The sequence below is a fragment of the Microtus oregoni genome, unplaced genomic scaffold (assembly GCF_018167655.1).
Source record: "Microtus oregoni isolate MIOR12 unplaced genomic scaffold, Mior012 000013F_ref0000133, whole genome shotgun sequence".
Lineage (NCBI taxonomy): Eukaryota > Metazoa > Chordata > Mammalia > Rodentia > Cricetidae > Microtus > Microtus oregoni.
This window is the reverse complement of record NW_024543072.1, coordinates 10,810,941-10,828,383: the sequence shown is the minus strand read 5'-3', so window position 1 is coordinate 10,828,383 and position 17,443 is coordinate 10,810,941. Positions and strand designations below refer to the sequence as shown.

The following is a 17,443-nucleotide window of genomic DNA, read 5'->3' as shown; positions in this document are numbered from 1 at the left end:
TATAAGATATGATTTCCATACTTTCTGGTGTAGAAAATACAATTCATCGCATTTTGAGAGCTAGCCGTGCAAAGAACCCTTATATATTAAAGTCATCACCAATGGGAACTGTATAGATGTTAATGATTGGGCTTATTATTTGGGAAGTTTATGCTGTTGTTTTGGAGGCAGTGAAGCATGATGAGAGTTAGATACCACAAAGCAGTGATAATTTAACTGTCAGATAGTAGAGGGCGGACAGTGCATGCTGACATCTCAAGAGGGAGACTTCTGTGAGTTTCAATGAACTAGGAAGGCTTAAAGGGCTCGAGACTAGACTTTGACTGTTAAAGATGGAGTGAAAGTTAGATTTTTGGGAAAGGGGATGACAGAGGAAGAGGGGTTATCAAGGAAGAAATTGTAGTTTCTTATAGGAGCCAGATGTGGTGCTTGTCCGAGTTCTGCTTGTGGCCTTTCTTCTGTTAGAGCTGCTCATGCCCCTTTTAGTCTCTGGACCTAGTTTCTTTAAGGCAGTGGAGGTGTTGCCTCAGTTTTTCTTTGTTTAATTCAAATACTTCTTTCTCCACCCTGGGTGGCAACAAAAATGTTTCATCTACAGTATGGAGAGTTTGGGAAGCATGTCTTGTATGCTTAGCCATCAAAAGTGTCCCAGATTGGGTGCTTAACATGGTTTGTTCATTGAATGAACATAAAACTAATATGATGGAAGCCATGAATGGCAGGCAGCTCCACCCTGCCACCTGGTGTATGCTGGATTTTATGTAATGTTTTATCTTTTCAGCACTTTCTGTTCTGCACAGATCATCTTGAAAATGATATTTCCCTACTGCTTTCAAGGTTGTTGTAATTTTTAGTTTCTCTTTTAACCTGGTCGCTCTGATGAGACACTTAACACACAGTGTCTGATGAATTCCTCTGTTAGCTGTTGAGGCTTGTCTCTCTATTGTAGATATTAAACCACTTGACTAACAAGTAATGGCCAAGGACCTGATAGCAAGTCACATTGTATTCTGCTGGTTTGGGAGAATTAAGTATAGTACTTTCTGTTGTTCTCATTTAGATATCAATGATAAAGTGTGGCTGTCCTCCCCAGAGTGTTTGGGGTTACCCTGCCCCCATCTCTTCATTCTAACTTTACATTTACTGGCTTTACTTCCCAGAATTACTCGGATTGTCTACATACTAGCTGCACCTGTTGAACGTGTTGTAGAAATTGCCATGCATAGCTATCAGAATTGTTCAGCTACCCTAATTCTTTGTGTTCACATGCATATTATTAGAGACATTTTCACAAATACCTTTTAGAAATCTTTATATGCTATATCTAGTTGCATTATCTAGTTACTGTTCTTCTTTGTTATTGTTTTGTTTATAGAGAAAAATAATGTTTTTTAGTAAGTTTTTACTTGGTCGTGGTAATTATTAGTTCTTTGCTATCTAGCCATAGCTCATCCACTTGTCAGTCCTTGGCTTTTGCTTGACTACCTAATCTGATTAAGATAATTTATTTAGATTTTTTTTTTGAAAAATAAGACAGCTGTGTCTTCATTTGCCTAAGGTATACAGTTGAATAGTTTAATATGTTCATTAATATATATATATCCAAAAAGAAACCCTATGTCCTTTTGTTGTTCTTCCCTATCTCTTACACCCAGCAGCTCTAAGCATTTATTAATCCCATTTTTGTTTCTATATATGCCTTTAGCCTTGACTGACCTATAACTTGCTCTGTAAACCATACTGACCTTGAACTCACAGAGATCTACCTACTTCTGCCTCCTGAGTGCTGGGATTAAAGCTGTTCACCACTACCACTGTCAGTTTTTTTTAAGGGTTTATGTATTTTATGTTCATTTGTGTTTTGCCTGCATCTATGTCTGCATGAGAGTGTCAGATCCCCTGGAACTGAAGTTACAGACATATGGGGCCTGGGAATTGAGCCCAGGTCCTCCGGAAGAGCATCCAGTGCTCTTGATCACTAAGCCATCTTTCCACCCAGTTATTCCCTCTGTCTTAAATAATTAGTTTATCATTTCTGATTTCATGTTTTTCTGAATATTTACTGGCAGACGCCTTCTGCAAGCAGAGCTTAATGCATCCATGAATGGCATCCATGCTGTCCCCATGAAGATTATGTCTAGAAAAGCATTCCTTTTCCTAAATTGATGTGGGATTCCTCTCTGTAGGCTATGAATATGTTTTTATTACCATTGGTTATTAAAGAAGCTGCTTTGGCCTATGGCAGGGCAGAATAGAGCTAGGTGGGAAAACTAAACTGAATGCATGGAGAAAGAAGGCGGAGTCAGGGAGATGTCATATAGCTGCTGAAGGATAAAGATACCAGAACCTTACCATTAAACCACAAGCCTCATGGTAAAATATAAAATAATACAAATGGGTTAATTTAAGATGTAAGAGCTAGGTAGGAATATACACACTTTTTTGTGTGATTATTTGGGTCAGGAGACCAACGAGCAACCTCTTTTTAACCTAAATCGCCATTAGACGTTTAAAAATGTAAGTCAAGTGCCTTGTTGTATACTGGCCTGTGAAAGCATGTCAGCTCATTTCTAACAAGGATCTTATGTGGTCGAGGATGAACTTGTTACGAGAATAAGATTCTGTTATGGTGTGCTGAATGTAGGAATGACCTGGGCCAAGTAGGATAGTTGTCCTTCAAAGTCAATGGAAGGGCTTCACATAACACTTTCTATTTATGCTCTATCAGACACTTATTTTGTATAAATGTCTATATAATTTGTTACCGAATATTAAGACTTTTAGGACAGTTTCATAAGCAAATGTGAGAAAAAGATACAAGCTTGTATGTATTTGTTCTTGTATGTATATAGCACCCCAGTTGAGTAGTACATTAATGTATCACCCAAATTCCACAATTTACATTAGATTACACTTTATTTTTTCTTTCTTTTTTTTTAAAGATTTATTTACTTATTATGTATACAGCATTCCACCTGCATGTATGCCTGCAAGCCAGAGGAGGGCACCAGATCTCACTGTGGATGGTTGTGAGCCACCTTGTGGTTGCTGGGAATTGAACTCAGGACCCCTGAAAAAGCAGCCAATGCTCTTAACCGCTGAACCATCTCTCCAGCAATCTTGTTTTCTTTTGGTGCTAGGAAATTTACCCAGTGTCTCTGCATGCTAAGTAAACATGACAGCTGAACTATATACCCTCAGCCACTGGGGTTCACTTGGAATAAGAGAATCTATGACTTTGAATTAGTGTGTGGTATTTATGCATATATTTCCACCTTTATAGTTAACTCATTTTCATTTGCCCCAAAGACCTTTTGTTCCTCCTGTCATTCTTTTTCTCCAGTTCCTAACAATGAAATTTTAGTAAACATATGTTTATTTGTGCTTAGTATATAAAAATTGGATGATTTTAAACTAATAGTGAATTATTATAATACATGTATTTGCAGTTCTCAAATGAAGTATTAGGAAGTAGTTTCTAATGTTTTTATTTCTTTGCTTTTGCCACAGATAATTGGCCTTTTGAATGTTTTCACACCACAGAAATCCCTAGAAGAATTTCAAGATGTGTAAGTGTGGTATTTAGAATGAATGCTGTTGATACAAAGTTTAACTAGTACCTGTCCATAGATTGTTGCTATACACTTTAGCTGTCATCTTTTTCTACCCATGAAGTTACATAGTCATGGAGCTCATGGATGCAAATCTTTGCCAAGTGATTCAGATGGAGTTAGATCATGAAAGAATGTCCTACCTTCTCTATCAAATGCTGTGTGGAATCAAGCACCTTCACTCTGCTGGAATTATTCACCGGGTTAGTAGAAAAATATCACCATGTTCTTTTCTAAGGATTTTTTTTTAATTTTCTGTAAATATTTTGCTTGCATGTATTTAAGTGTACTACATGCATGCAGTGCCTTCATAAGCCAGAAGAGGGTGTTGGATCTACTTAAACTGGAGTTACAGACAGTTATGATCTGCCATGTGGGTGCTGGAAACCAAAAAGCAGCAAGTGCTCTGAACTGTTGAGCCATCATCTCTCTAGTCCACCATGATCTTATTCTTTTAAATCACTGAAGTAAAATCCATATAACAGACTGTTTTGAAGTATATGACTCAGTGGCATTTAGTCCATTCACAGTATTGTACAACCACAACCTCTGTCAAATTCAAAGTTTTCATTATCTTGCCTAAAAAATTCAAAACTACATCCCTCAAACTGTCACTTTTCATTTCTGTCAATCTCTCCACACCCTAGCAATTCAATATTTATGGATTTACCTGTCCTAGATATTTCATATAAATGTAATCATATGGCCTTTTGTCTAGTTTCTTTGACTTAGTGTAATGTATTTGCAGTGTCTATGCTGTACCATATATTAGTTTGTCTTTTTGTGAATGAACAATATTCCATATGTCATATTCCACAGTATTTCACTATGAAAATTTATGTACAAGTATTTTTTCAATCTTTATTCTTTAGTTTTTCTGGATGGAATTACTGGATCATGTGGTGTTATATTTTTAAGGAACAGTCAAACTTTCTCAAATTGGGTACCATTTCCTATTCTCAGAACCCTTAAGTAAGGGTTCTCCAATTTTTCTGTAATTTTGTCAGTATTTAGTACCAGACCTTTTTGTGTTAGTCATCATAATGGGTATTAAATGGTATTTTATTGTGTTCTTGATAAACATTTTTCTAATGGCTAATGAGAGTTGTCTTAATTACTTTTCTATTGCTATGACAAAACACCATGACCGAGGCAACTGACAGAAGAAGAGTTTACTGGTGGTTTACAGTTTCAGAGGATGAGTCTGTGACTAATGTTGTGGGGGGCATGGCAACAAGCAGGCAGGCATGGCACTAGAACAGTAGCTGAGAACTTATATTATGATCTGCAGGCAGCAACAGAGAGAGTGCTAACTGCAATAGTATGGGCTTTTGTAACATGAAAACAATCCCCAGTTACATACCTCTTCCAACAAGGCGATACCTCTCCTAACCCTTCCCAGTTTCACCAACTGGGGGCCAAGTATTCAAACATATGAGCTTGTTGGGGCTGTTCTGATTCAAGCTACAACAGTGGTCAAACACTTTTTCATTTGTTGGTTAGCCATTTCTAGGATGGCATTTTAAAACATGTATTTTTAAGCTCTAGTTTCTTAATCAATTGTTTGCTTCTTTGTTAGAGAGAGGGAGGGAGGGAGGGAGGGAGGGAGAGAGAGAGAGAGAGAGAGAGAGAGAATCCCAGTTCTATGTATACTAAACCTTTACCAGACATAATTTATACATAGATTGGTTTTCACTTTGCTGATGATGTCTTATTAATACATAAAATATTTTAGTTTTCATGAAATACCAAAATTTTGTTATGGCATGTGCCCTTATGTCTTGTATAAGAATCTACTGCTAAAGTGAAGGTCATAAAGATTTAAGATTATCTCTTCTTAGAAGAGTTTTATGGGTATTGCGTCTATTTTGAATTCATTTTTTACATGATGTAATGCAAGAGCCTGTCTTCATTCTTCCATGTGTAGAAATTCAGTTGTCCAAGCTCTCAGAGAATTGTGTTGGTACCCTTTCAGAATCCAGCTGGTCACAAATATACAGGTCTATTCCTGGACTACCGGTTTTATATAATTAGTCTTTATGTCTGTCCCTATATTGGAATCACATTTTTATAAATTTGTATGTTTATGTTGCCACAAGGATATGGGGTCCATTGAGTTCAGAGGTTATAGGCTTTCCTATAACTAGATTTACAGGATTTTATGATCTTCTGTTTGGATACTGGAGGCCAAACCCAGGTCCTCTGCAAGAGAAGTCAGTGCTCTTAACCACCAAGCCATCTCTGCACCCTCCAGTTACAGTTGTAACTCTGTACTGCTTTGAAATGGGAAACTGAATCCTGACTACTTTCTCAGTTTTGAAACTTTGAGTGCATATGAATTTGAAGATCAACTTTTTCATTTTTTCAGAAAAAAACGCTAGACTTTGAACAAAGATTTTGTTGAATCTGAACGTTGGTTTGGTGGCTTTATCATCTTGGCAATATTTAGTATTCCAGTTTGTGACCCATAAGATCTTTCAGTTTCCTAAGTTGCATTAGCCTGTAGGTTGGGTAGCTGGAACAGCAGGAGTTATTTTCTCACAGTTCACAGTGCCTAAAATACGGCGGTTTTGGTGAGGTCCATAAACACTCTTGTATCTTCACATGGTCTTTCCTCTGTCATAAAGGATGTCTAACCTCCTTTCTAACCTCCTCTTGTGTGTTCATGCACATTGAATTTTTTTTTTTAAGATCATGTCAGCTGAACTGTAGCTTTACTCTATTCAGTTGGGCACCTTCCCCCTCCCCATTGTTCTAGCTAGAACTTACAGTAAAATGTTGAAGAACAAAGCAAAAATAGCCAACTTTGTCTTTGTCTTGCCTGTCATCATCATTGATTAGTTTTTTTTTTCATTATTACAACAAATACCTAAAGCAAGGTGTTGATTGATAAGGAAAAGAATTAGCTCTGTTTTGGAGGCTGAAATCTGAGATCGGTTAGCCTTATCAACTTCTGGTGACAATCACTTAGGCTAGTTGGTTACAAGTATGGCAGAGAAACAGAAAGCAAATCTGATTGTGTGTAAAAGGTGCCAAGTGTGTAGGATGCTTTGCTTAACCCTAACTCCCTTCTGAGAGCTAACCCATTCCACAAAATCAACTTTAATCTCTTCTGACGACAGTGCCCATGACATAATTACTTTCTAATAGTCTCCACCCTCTACAGGTTCCAACATTTCCCTTGGGATTCACATGCAAACATTCTCAAACCATAGTCATCATTAATATGACACCAGCTGTAAGGCCTCAGAACATATTGTAAAATTTCAGAATTAGAGTTAGTCACACTGTCTAATTAGAGGTCATAGCCCCAGGTTCAAGGGTCCCTAGAACTACCCTCGGTTTAGACTATCTCCTCCTTAAGTATATCTCAAGTGAGTATTGAATGCTGTGTGCTCAAGGGCTCGCTGCTCACCTTTCTTGACCTTCTTCCTACCTATGAAAGACAGGAGCGAAAGGGTCTTCTATTGTTATTTGGAGCAGAAAGTTTCTTGCTGTCCTGGCTTAGCAGCTTTCTTGACAACAGACTTAAAGTTTTGTTTTTCATACTGCAATTTTTATCAGTAACTGAAAGAAGTATAGCTTTCTAAAGCATATTTTTTAGCTGATGGCTTCTGTATTCTTGAACTTATTTGAAGCTCTCTTGAGTCTGCCTTCAGGCTTCTTTGGACAGACTGAGGTGATTTAATCAATTCTAGGATTTGATAAGGAGCCTTCAGTTCTGTTGTGGGAAAATGGTGTATAGAAACAAGCTGAGAATGTTTGTGACTTGAAACAGCACAGTGCTTGTTCAGGGTCCTCAGAGTTGACTATGTGACATTGTTCCATTTCTTGGGTCAGGTTCAGGTTTGCTTCCCAGGGACATTCTTTTCCCATGGTACAAGATATTTCCATGCTGACTCGAGTTTTGTCCAGAAACAAGTTACAAGATAGGCATATAAGAGGATGATGCTTGGTCCGGTGATAAACTAAACCATCTGTCACCTTTTTCTGGGTTCTAGTAGCATTTAGTTTATCCAAAACGATGGCATGGTTACCTTTCATTCTGCTTGCAATCAATGTAGCTAGTAGTCACCAACAGTCAAAGTCTTGCTTTCCAACATCTCCTAGAACAGGGGTTAAGGGACTTGCTTATATAAAGAGCACATTCTAAGTGTTTTGGTTTGTGGACATGGCCTCTGTCACAGCTACTGACTGGACTATGCCCTTCTGTCACAAAAGCAGATGTAAATAATATGGGGCAAAATGACTATGTCTAACTTCGCATAAAGCTTCCTTTGCAAAACAAGTCATGCTCTCAGTTGTCAGCCCCTGTTCATTATGCAAGTCCTGTGCAGATGACATAAAATACTTTTGCATCTGTGTAATTAGGATCTCTTTCCATTCTGTTACTGGTTTCAGTGCTGTTCAGTCACCAACTCATAGTCCTGTGTCCTTGAATACGTTGTCTGTAATCTGAAATGCTTGGAGCCAGCGTGTTTCAGATTGTGGAATGTTGTAGATTTTAGATATTTGCATAGCCTTTACCAGGTGAGTATTGCATCCCTAAATCTGAAAGTTAGAAATCCAGATTGCCTGAAATTCAAAACACTGGCATGATGGGCCCTGTATCCTTGGATTAATTTGAGGCTACCTTTAATAAATTTTCCTTAGTGTAGACATCAAAGTGGATATAAAATCCTTTTGAGTACTATCAGTTACACTCAAAATGACTTAAATTTGGGCCTTTCAGATTTCAGAGTAGGCATACTCAACTTGTAATAGTAACTCCCCAGTCCCGGGTCAGTTAACCAGAATGCAATAGACATGGCTATAATAACAAATATCAAACGCAAGGTAAACGTGACTAAGGAATTCTCTCATTTTGTACACATGCAGATCATGGTGGGGGTGGGAACTTGGCTTCATAGAGATGATGAACAGCCCCACTGCCAACAAAGCCCACTGTCTGGAGTATTTTTAATCACCAGAGAAAGGGACGAGCCGCAGAAGGTTATGTGCTGAACCTCCTCTACTTTGTTCCCGTTCAGACACTGCCTAATGGGTCTACTCATGCCTCCTTGTCTGACTGGAGAGGCTTAGAAAATCAGAGAGGAAAGATAGAATATTGAGTTATTTCTACTCTCTCTGCACAAATGTAAACTCCAAGGCAGTCTTCCATATATAATTAATAATATTATGACATCTGTATAAAGATAAACATTGGTACAGAAAGATGAATTTTAGTTAATATTCTTAGAGCCAAATACTCTTGGTAATTTATTGTCTTAAACTGTTTGTTTTTTAAAAATGCATTTGTTCTTAATTATTCCATAACAAAAAGTTTTTTTCTAGACTATAACCAGCTAGTATAAAGAGCCAATAATCTCCATCTGTAGTAACAGATATGGAAGTGATTAAAGTTTGTAATGTTTTATTCTTAAGCATGGATATTCCTTTGTTTCATATGCTGTATTTCAGAAGTATTAGCAACATTATATTGCAGAACAGTAATGATAACCTTTGTCTTGTGTTGTAAGAATCTGCTTCCTAAGCCTATGCATGATGGCTTGTCAGAATAAGGTAGAAACAGCATACAAGCAATTCCTGCATGTAGACATTTAAAAAAGGGATCTTTGTCTTGAAGGCTTTTGCTCTTGATGTTTGTGTCTGCTACTCATTTGTGCATGTGAGATAGTGTGACTGTGATATGAATGTTCATCAAAGCTCACAGGCATGATCATGATGACTATGAAGGCCTGAGTATTTATGCCACTGCCTTCATTTTAATAGGTATCACACAGATTTCCTTCTGGCTGGAACCAAGTGGCAGTTTTTCACAAAGACATTATGTAGCACTACCAGCAGGAAGGAATTTTATGGACCCAGTGGCACCAGCACACTAGTTCACATGTGAACAAAGTTTATGAGCAAATGTTTGTGATTTTATGTGGAAAGTCAGGAATGGGCAGGCTGATAATCACTATTTTGGTCCTTTAGAGCTGAGTATCTATTATACTGGGTTGATCCCAAGCCTCCCTCCCTTTAAAAGCAAACACATATGACTTATGAGTGTTCAATAACATATGCCAAGATTATGTCAAATTTGATCACGTGAATATTAGCAGAATGTTTCATATTGGTTTTAAAGCAATATAAAGCTTATTTTGACTTTAGGGATTTTTAATGCTATAATTTAGTGTGCAAATGAATGTAAATGATAATTTATAAGTCTTACCATAGTAGTTCTTTTATTGTCTGTGATTGGTGTTTTAAGACAGGGTCTTGCTGTGTGTCATAATTTGCTTTCTGTTGCTGTGATAAAACACTGACCAAAAGCAAGTTGGGGGCAGAAAGGCTTATTTCATTTTAAATTTTCATATAACAGTCCATCTCTGAGGAAAGTTGGGGCGGGAGCCTGGATTAGCCATGAAGGAGTGCTGTTTACCGGCTTGCAACTCTGTGGTTTTCTCAATCTGTTTTCTTAATACATCCAGGACCACCTACCCAGGGAGGGCACTATCCACAGAAGGTTGGGCTCTCCCACATCAATCACTGATTAGGAATATACCTCCCACAGAGTTGTCTGCAGGCCATTCTGGTGGAGGCAGCTTCTCAGTTGTTCCAGGTGACTCTAACTTGTTGTGTCAAGTTAACAACAATCTAAGCAGTATACTATGTATCTTTCTGCTCTGGTATCAAGTATTGTGATTGCAAAGGATTGGCTGCTATACCTAGCACAAAAGGGTTTTTTTTTTTTTGTTTAATTTTTTTTCTTTTATGGTGTTTTATCTGTGTGTATGTCTGTGTGAAGGTGTAGAATCCTCTGGAACTGGAGTTACAGACATTTGTGAGCTGGCATGTGGATGCTAGAAATTGAACCAGAGTTCTCTGGAAGAGCAACCAATGCTCTTAACCGCTGAGTCATCTCTCCAGCCCCAAACAAAAGTTCTTAAATGAGCTTTAAGATGCCTTTCCAAATCTCCTGCTCTATTTGACCAAGAATTTCTAGCCAATACTAATTTCTAGGAAATAAAACATTATTGACATCCATACTGGGTTTATGTTCATATCAATGAAAGCATTTTAAATCTGACTTCTTGGGTTTGCCTATTTGTTGAATCTCTGTAGAGATATTACAGAGAAAACAGTGAACAGTTAACATTGTTTGACAGCTTATGCAAATCAATTGAGCAGTAAACCCTTTGTTTCTGTCTTAGCAATCATTTTCATGTTTATTTCTTGAAGGACTTAAAGCCTAGTAATATAGTAGTCAAATCAGACTGCACTTTGAAGATTCTTGATTTTGGACTGGCGAGGACTGCAGGAACAAGTTTTATGATGACGCCTTATGTCGTGACTCGGTACTACAGAGCGCCAGAGGTCATCCTCGGCATGGGCTACAAGGAGAACGGTCAGCATATACTTTCACTTTGAAATACTCTTTTGATTTAGTTTATCAATAAGTTTTTTATACTTCAATTGAAGTGCATGGAATTAAGTGTGCATCCAAGTTTCAAATGTGTATTAAGAATCTGAGCATTTTGCCTTAAATTTTTGGGAAAGCATGGGGGCCTTATCTTAAACGTGAATACCCTTACCCCTAGATAAAGAATTTTAAAACCGGAACTTATGCCTTTTGCTTGTCTGTAACTTCAATGTGAGCATATACTTATTAATCATTTAACCTTAGAAGTAATTCTAGTGTATATTAGTCATATTTGCTTGCTTCTCCAACACCTTTATTCAGTGTTAATAGTAGCACTCACAATGAGAGCTACATTAAGATCCAATTCTGAAAGCTCGTGGATAATGCAACCTCTTGTGGGAAGCACCAGTGTTTCCTCAAAGCTTTTGCCCAACCTTAAGGAAATTTAATTTATTATTGTGTGGATATGTTAAACTTTTTAATGTGGTGTATTTCTAGGAAGAAATTAGAATAGTAGCTCACTTTGAATCAGAAAACTATTACGTCAGTAATAGAAGATTCTTTATACATATATGTACATAATACATTTGCATATATATACCATTGAAACTGGGGTCCTTGTTTAATTTTCTCTTCTTTTTTGAACTATTTAAAAATAAGTACTTGAGATAGTAATTAATTTAAGTAAGCATGATACTTTGTTTTCTTAGTCTTGACATAGATTTAAAAGTTTTGTTTTGAGGATTGATATTTCAGATAACCAGAGTGCAGATTGCTAATTGCTTTTCACTTTTCTGTGAAACTTTTGGTTATCACAAGTGGTACCATGTGTTAGTGTCCTTATAAATATGGTCTTGGCATAGCTCCTTACCAGAAATTAGAGAAACTATTGTCAAGGATTGACATATTGGGCCTGGAGAGGTGGCTCAGTGGTTAAGAGCTCTGGTTGCTCTTCCAGAGGACCTGAGTTCAATTCCTAACACTCACATGGCAGCTTAAAACTGTCTGTAACTCTAGTTCCAGGGGATTAGATACCTTCACACAGACAAATGCGCACATAAAACAAATAAATACAATCTTTAAAAACAAAGAATTGACTTACTGTCCTCTCTTAGCTAAGAGTCACATAGAAGTCTCATTACATTTTTCTGCCTGTTTCCCCACAAACCCAGTCAAATCTAATCCTTCCTCATAACTACATTAGCCAGCAGGAAATGGGGAATGACATACAAATACCCTCTTTTCAGTCCCTCCCTCCCTCTCTTCCCTCTTCCCTTTCCCCCTCCCTTTCTCCTTTCTGCTTTCCTTTCTCCTCCCCTCCCTCTCTCCTTCTCTTCTCTTCTCTCTCTCTCTCTCTCTCTCTCTCACACACACACACACATACACACAGATTTTTTTTTCATGTTTTATTTCAGAGAATCTCAGATTATTTTGGAAAGTTTGGGGTAAACTGATTTGTTTTAAACTGCATGAAAGCAAATTCGACTCCTTGTAGCAAGTTTTATAATACAGTGATCTGCTAGGGGAGTCTTTGTAGATCTGTAGGTACTTTGATATTTCAAAATTGAATACTTGAAAAACACTTGTGTTTACCAAGTTTCTCAGCAGATAAACTGTTCTTTCTCTGTATTTGTTGCTTTTTGGGTAGAGGTCGGTATAAATGTAAAATGAGGTTGCGAAGAAAATAGCTGACTTTAATTCAGAATATACAAAGCTTTTTCAGTTCAATAAGCCTGTGAAATCCAGTTTGAATTTTCTGAGAAAAACTTAGACTAACATTTTATTAAATTCAGAGACACTCTGTTTTTGTATGCTAGATTATTTCTGCTTGTGCTTTTGAAACTTAGTAAAATGCAGTCAAACCTCAAAATAGTGCATCTTATTCTTAAAATTTTATGACTCATACATTTGTAACCTTATAAAGTTTGTTTGATTCTACTTTATATTTTACTAATAAATTCTTATAAAATGTAAGAATTTTTTATTTATGCAATTTCTGTGCATAGTTCTCACTTTAAAATTAGATATGTAACTAAAATGCAACACTTCATATTTTCCTTTGTGATTCAGAGCTTTTTTAAAAAGATTTTATTTTAAATTATTCCATTATTTGAAATCAAACCACCTTTTCTTTTTGCAATGTTCTGCAGTTTTTAGATAATGCAGTCATATTTTGCTTCTTTGATTTTAATGACCTTTTGCTTTGCTTTTCCTTCTTTTGTGCTGCAAACATATAGTGGATTTATGGTCTGTGGGGTGCATTATGGGAGAAATGGTTTGCCACAAAATCCTCTTTCCAGGAAGGGACTGTATCCTTGTGCTGCTGCAGCAGACTAATGAGCTAGGTGATGAACTCCTTCTGATCGCTAATGAAAAGGAATATATTCTACACTTGTACATACAGGTTTCTTTTTTAATAGAAAGTTTGTGGCTGTTATAATTCAAAAACTGAGCTAAGAAACTGAAGTATTTGTAGGCTGCACCGGGCAGTAGGACATACAGTCTCTGCTGGTAGTCAGAGCACATTCACTGTCACTCATTTTTATTTCGTATTGCTTCTTATGATTTTAAGTGTATATGGTGTGTGTGTTTATTTTAATGTTTATATATTTTTCTTTTTATTTTAACCAAAATCTTTATGTTAATGTCATTGCATTTTGTTTTCAGTTGACATTTGGTCAGTTGGGTGCATCATGGGAGAAATGATCAAAGGTGGTGTTTTGTTCCCAGGTACAGATCGTATCCTTATCTTTGGCCTAAACTGTAGTTTCTAAAGGTCAAAATGTATGCTACCGCGTCAGCCTGGTCAGGTAGCATGTATTTTGTCTCTCCCTAATACAAAGTATTGTTAAATTACTCTTCCAGAATACCACCTCTTACTTGACATAGACTTCCCTTTCCTCTTTTATTGTTTCATATGGTAATTTTAATAAGTGCTCAAGTGTGATTATTTACAGTTCCTCGATGGCTTTGAATTGATTAACGACTTCCACTAAAAATTTCTAACACTTGAGTAAGTCTATAACTATATGGAAAATAGCATGAGTTTTGGAATTATCTGTTGCTCCTGTCTGTCTTTTTGTTTAGTTCCCCCACATCTTTCTGTTACTGTTCTGTATGTGGTGTCTTATTGTCTCATTACATTAACATGCTGAGAATGTCAGCTAGAAGTTTCCTATTTTGGTAATTAGGATGGGAGTCATGCTTTTAGTTCATCAGCCTTTAATATTTATGTTAACAGTGAAGTGGCTTTGAGTGAGTAACATTGTTTTAGGTGCAGTGAGATTATTTACCATGTTACAGTAAGAGTGTTTGGGACATTAGTCTTTGGAGGTTTGGAATATAAAGACTAGAAGGAACAAGACCAGGAATTCCTAGTCTACAGTATTCTGAGATACTGGTATCATTTTCATGTATTTCAGCATTTCATGAACATAATTAATATAGACAAACCTGAGAATGGCAAAAGAAAATGCTACTTCTATCAGTCATCATTTTTATCAGTATTGATTGTTTTTTGTTAGTGTAGAGAACTCAGAAACAGGACAGACTAGAAATACTTCTTACTCTCTAGGAAATGCATTTACATTTTTGAAGAGCTCAGGGAAAGGCAACTTTTTAAATATTAAAGTTTTATGCAGTTTGCATTTTGAGTCTATGCATAGTAATGATAGTTTTTGAGTTATAATTTTTATTTGAATTTACTTGTGTATGCCTCTGTTTTATGGTAGAATTAATGTTTCTATATTCCTACACACATGTGCACACATATGCACACATACATATACACAATAAATAAGATTAACCAAACTTATTTATTCATCATTTTTATTCACTTGCAATCATTGCCATTTGCATGGTGACTTTGAGGTATAAAATATATAATGGCCACATTCTTTAAGTGTTAAGATTTTTCCATTTTTTTGTATTTAATGTGGGTAAGATTAAAGGGTCGAACATTTGATACATGAGTATTTTTCTTAGCTACTTGATAATAGATATTGATCAGTGGAATAAAGTTATTGAACAGCTTGGAACACCCTGTCCTGAATTCATGAAGAAACTACAACCAACAGTAAGGACTTATGTTGAAAACCGACCTAAATATGCTGGATATAGTTTTGAGAAACTGTTCCCTGATGTGCTTTTCCCAGCTGACTCAGAGCATAACAAGCTTAAAGGTAAGTTGTATAAGTGTGTGCACCAAATTCTCTTTTGGGTATGCATGTGTGGGAAGAATGCTTAGTCATATTTTTAAGGGACTAACTCAAAATTATGTCTGCTAGTGGAGCATAGGAAGTTTCTGTTGCTTTTGCATTTTAGCTAGCTATAGTGGCATTTGCCTTTAATCCTTGAAATTGGGATGCAGAGGCAGGAGGGTTTCTGAGTTCAAGGCCAGCTGAGGCAAGAAAATGGAAAGCCTACTTCAAAAAAGAAAGAAAAAGCCAGACAATGGTGGCCCATGCCTTTAATCCCAGTACTGGGGAGGCAGAGACAGGTGGATCTCTGTGAGTTTGAGGCCAGCCTGGTCTACAAAGCAAGTTCCAGGACAGCTAAGGGCTACACAGAGAAACCCTGTCTCAAAAAAATAAGTAAGTAAGTAAGTGTGTGTGTGTGTGTGTGTGTGTGTGTGTGTGTGTTTATAAATCGTGTGTATCCTGGTTTTTTAGTAAACCCTATTCTGTAAATGTGGTGGTTCACAAGTATAATCCCAGAACTTGGGAAGCTGTGACTGAAGTAGTGTGAGGAGTATGAGACCATCTTGGGCTACCTTATGAGTTCCAGGCTAACTTAGCTTGACCTGGTCTTTTATTTATTTAAATAAATGAGGGGAGGCGGAGGGACTAGAGAGGTTGCTTGCTGCTCTTGCAGAGAACCTGAGTTCAGTTCCTAGCACTCATATGAGGCAGCTTACAACCAGCTGTAAGTCCAGCTCCAGGGAACCTAATACGCTCTTCTGGCCTCCCTGGGCACCTGCATTCATGTGTGCATGCACACACTCTCCCTTCCCTCTGTGTACACATAACTGGAAATGCAACAAATCTCTTTTAATAAAAAAATAAATAATAAACAGCATTCTATTTTAAAACGTAGGATTTGCTTTGTCTTAGTTTGATTGGTTCAGTTTGAGATAGCTATTTACTGTGTAATCCTGCTAACATCGGACTAGAACCAAGCTGGCCTAAACCTTGTGATTCTTCTGCCTCCGTATCCTTAGTTCAGCAATTACAAGCATATGCACCATGTCTGACAAAGATAATTTTTTAAAATTAAAAGATAACCTCAACTTTCTAAAGTTAATAATCAGAGAATCTCTTGAACATGTGTGTATTAATATCATTATTTTTGCAGCCAGTCAAGCAAGGGATTTGTTATCCAAAATGCTAGTAATAGATGCATCCAAAAGGATCTCAGTAGATGAAGCTCTCCAGCACCCATACATCAACGTCTGGTATGACCCTTCGGAAGCAGAAGCCGTAAGTTCTTAGTGTTTGAAGAGCATACTGCATTCTTAGAGCTATTATTAAAACTAAGTTTGAAATACATTTGTCATTTTAAAAAATATAGGTAGAGGATGTTAAATCTTTACTAGTTCTGCATGAAGAAAACCTTAGGTTAATGAGCATAGCTAAGTTCTCACACAGTCGGGCAGCCTCCCACTGTTTCTTTTACTCTGTTGAATTGATAGTTGATTGGAGAGGAGCTAGAAAGTCTGTGGGAGCAGCCTTATTTAGAACTAATGTTTTGTATCCAAAGAAGAGCAGAATTCTGTAATACAGGTAAAATGTGACAATTTCAAAAGTTAGGAAGAAAGAAAAAAGACAGACATCATATTTCTTACAAAGGAATCTTATAGAATTACTTCGTAGAAAGTTCAAGTTACTGATGATTGATTAGTCTTTTTCTCATGATCCATTTTTACAAGTCTTTTGTTTTACTGATACTTTAAATAAGTAAGAGTATATATACTTTCAGTAAACTGACTCAGCTGTTACTGCCTTGTCTCTTTCAGCCACCACCAAAGATCCCTGACAAGCAGTTAGATGAAAGGGAGCACACAATAGAAGAGTGGAAAGGTAACAGTCACCAGACTCTTAAGACGCTAACGCAACTTCCGCTTCTTTCAGTGGCTTCTTCCCGTTAAGGAAATTAATGTTGCTTTTTATTTTCACAACTTATATTTGGTAGTAAGTTTCTGTTTGTTTGTTTGTTTGTTTGTTTGTTTTACAAAAGTAGACAGTTTCTTTCCTTCTTTATTTTCTGAAATTTTCCACCTCAGTTGTAGGCACATTACTGTTTTCTTCTTTGTTTCTTCACCCATGTTTGGGGTATTTAGTGTTCTGTACTCATTTATGGATGTCCCCATACATCTTGAAAATAACACGCTCTTGGTAAGCACAGCTGCCTGCAGGGTTTAATGGCT

General features: G+C 36.9%; 1 protein-coding gene across 6 annotated transcripts in view; it reads left to right on the top strand.

The window, feature by feature from the left end:
* The window catches only part of Mapk8 (mitogen-activated protein kinase 8), a 66,213-nt gene that overhangs the window by 41,459 nt on the left and 7,311 nt on the right, over positions 1-17,443 (top strand). For 5 of the 6 annotated variants that reach the window (XM_041662513.1, XM_041662515.1, XM_041662516.1 and 2 more), the window contains 7 exons: positions 3,511-3,569; positions 3,676-3,814; positions 10,839-11,004; positions 13,257-13,328; positions 15,018-15,200; positions 16,372-16,496; positions 17,033-17,096. In XM_041662513.1, coding sequence (XP_041518447.1) covers positions 3,511-3,569; positions 3,676-3,814; positions 10,839-11,004; positions 13,257-13,328; positions 15,018-15,200; positions 16,372-16,496; positions 17,033-17,096 — 808 coding nt within the window. Of the gene's footprint in view, positions 1-3,510; positions 3,570-3,675; positions 3,815-10,838; positions 11,005-13,256; positions 13,329-13,686; positions 13,759-15,017; positions 15,201-16,371; positions 16,497-17,032; positions 17,097-17,443 lie in introns of all 6 variants that reach the window. The other variant, XM_041662514.1, reaches the window with a different exon arrangement.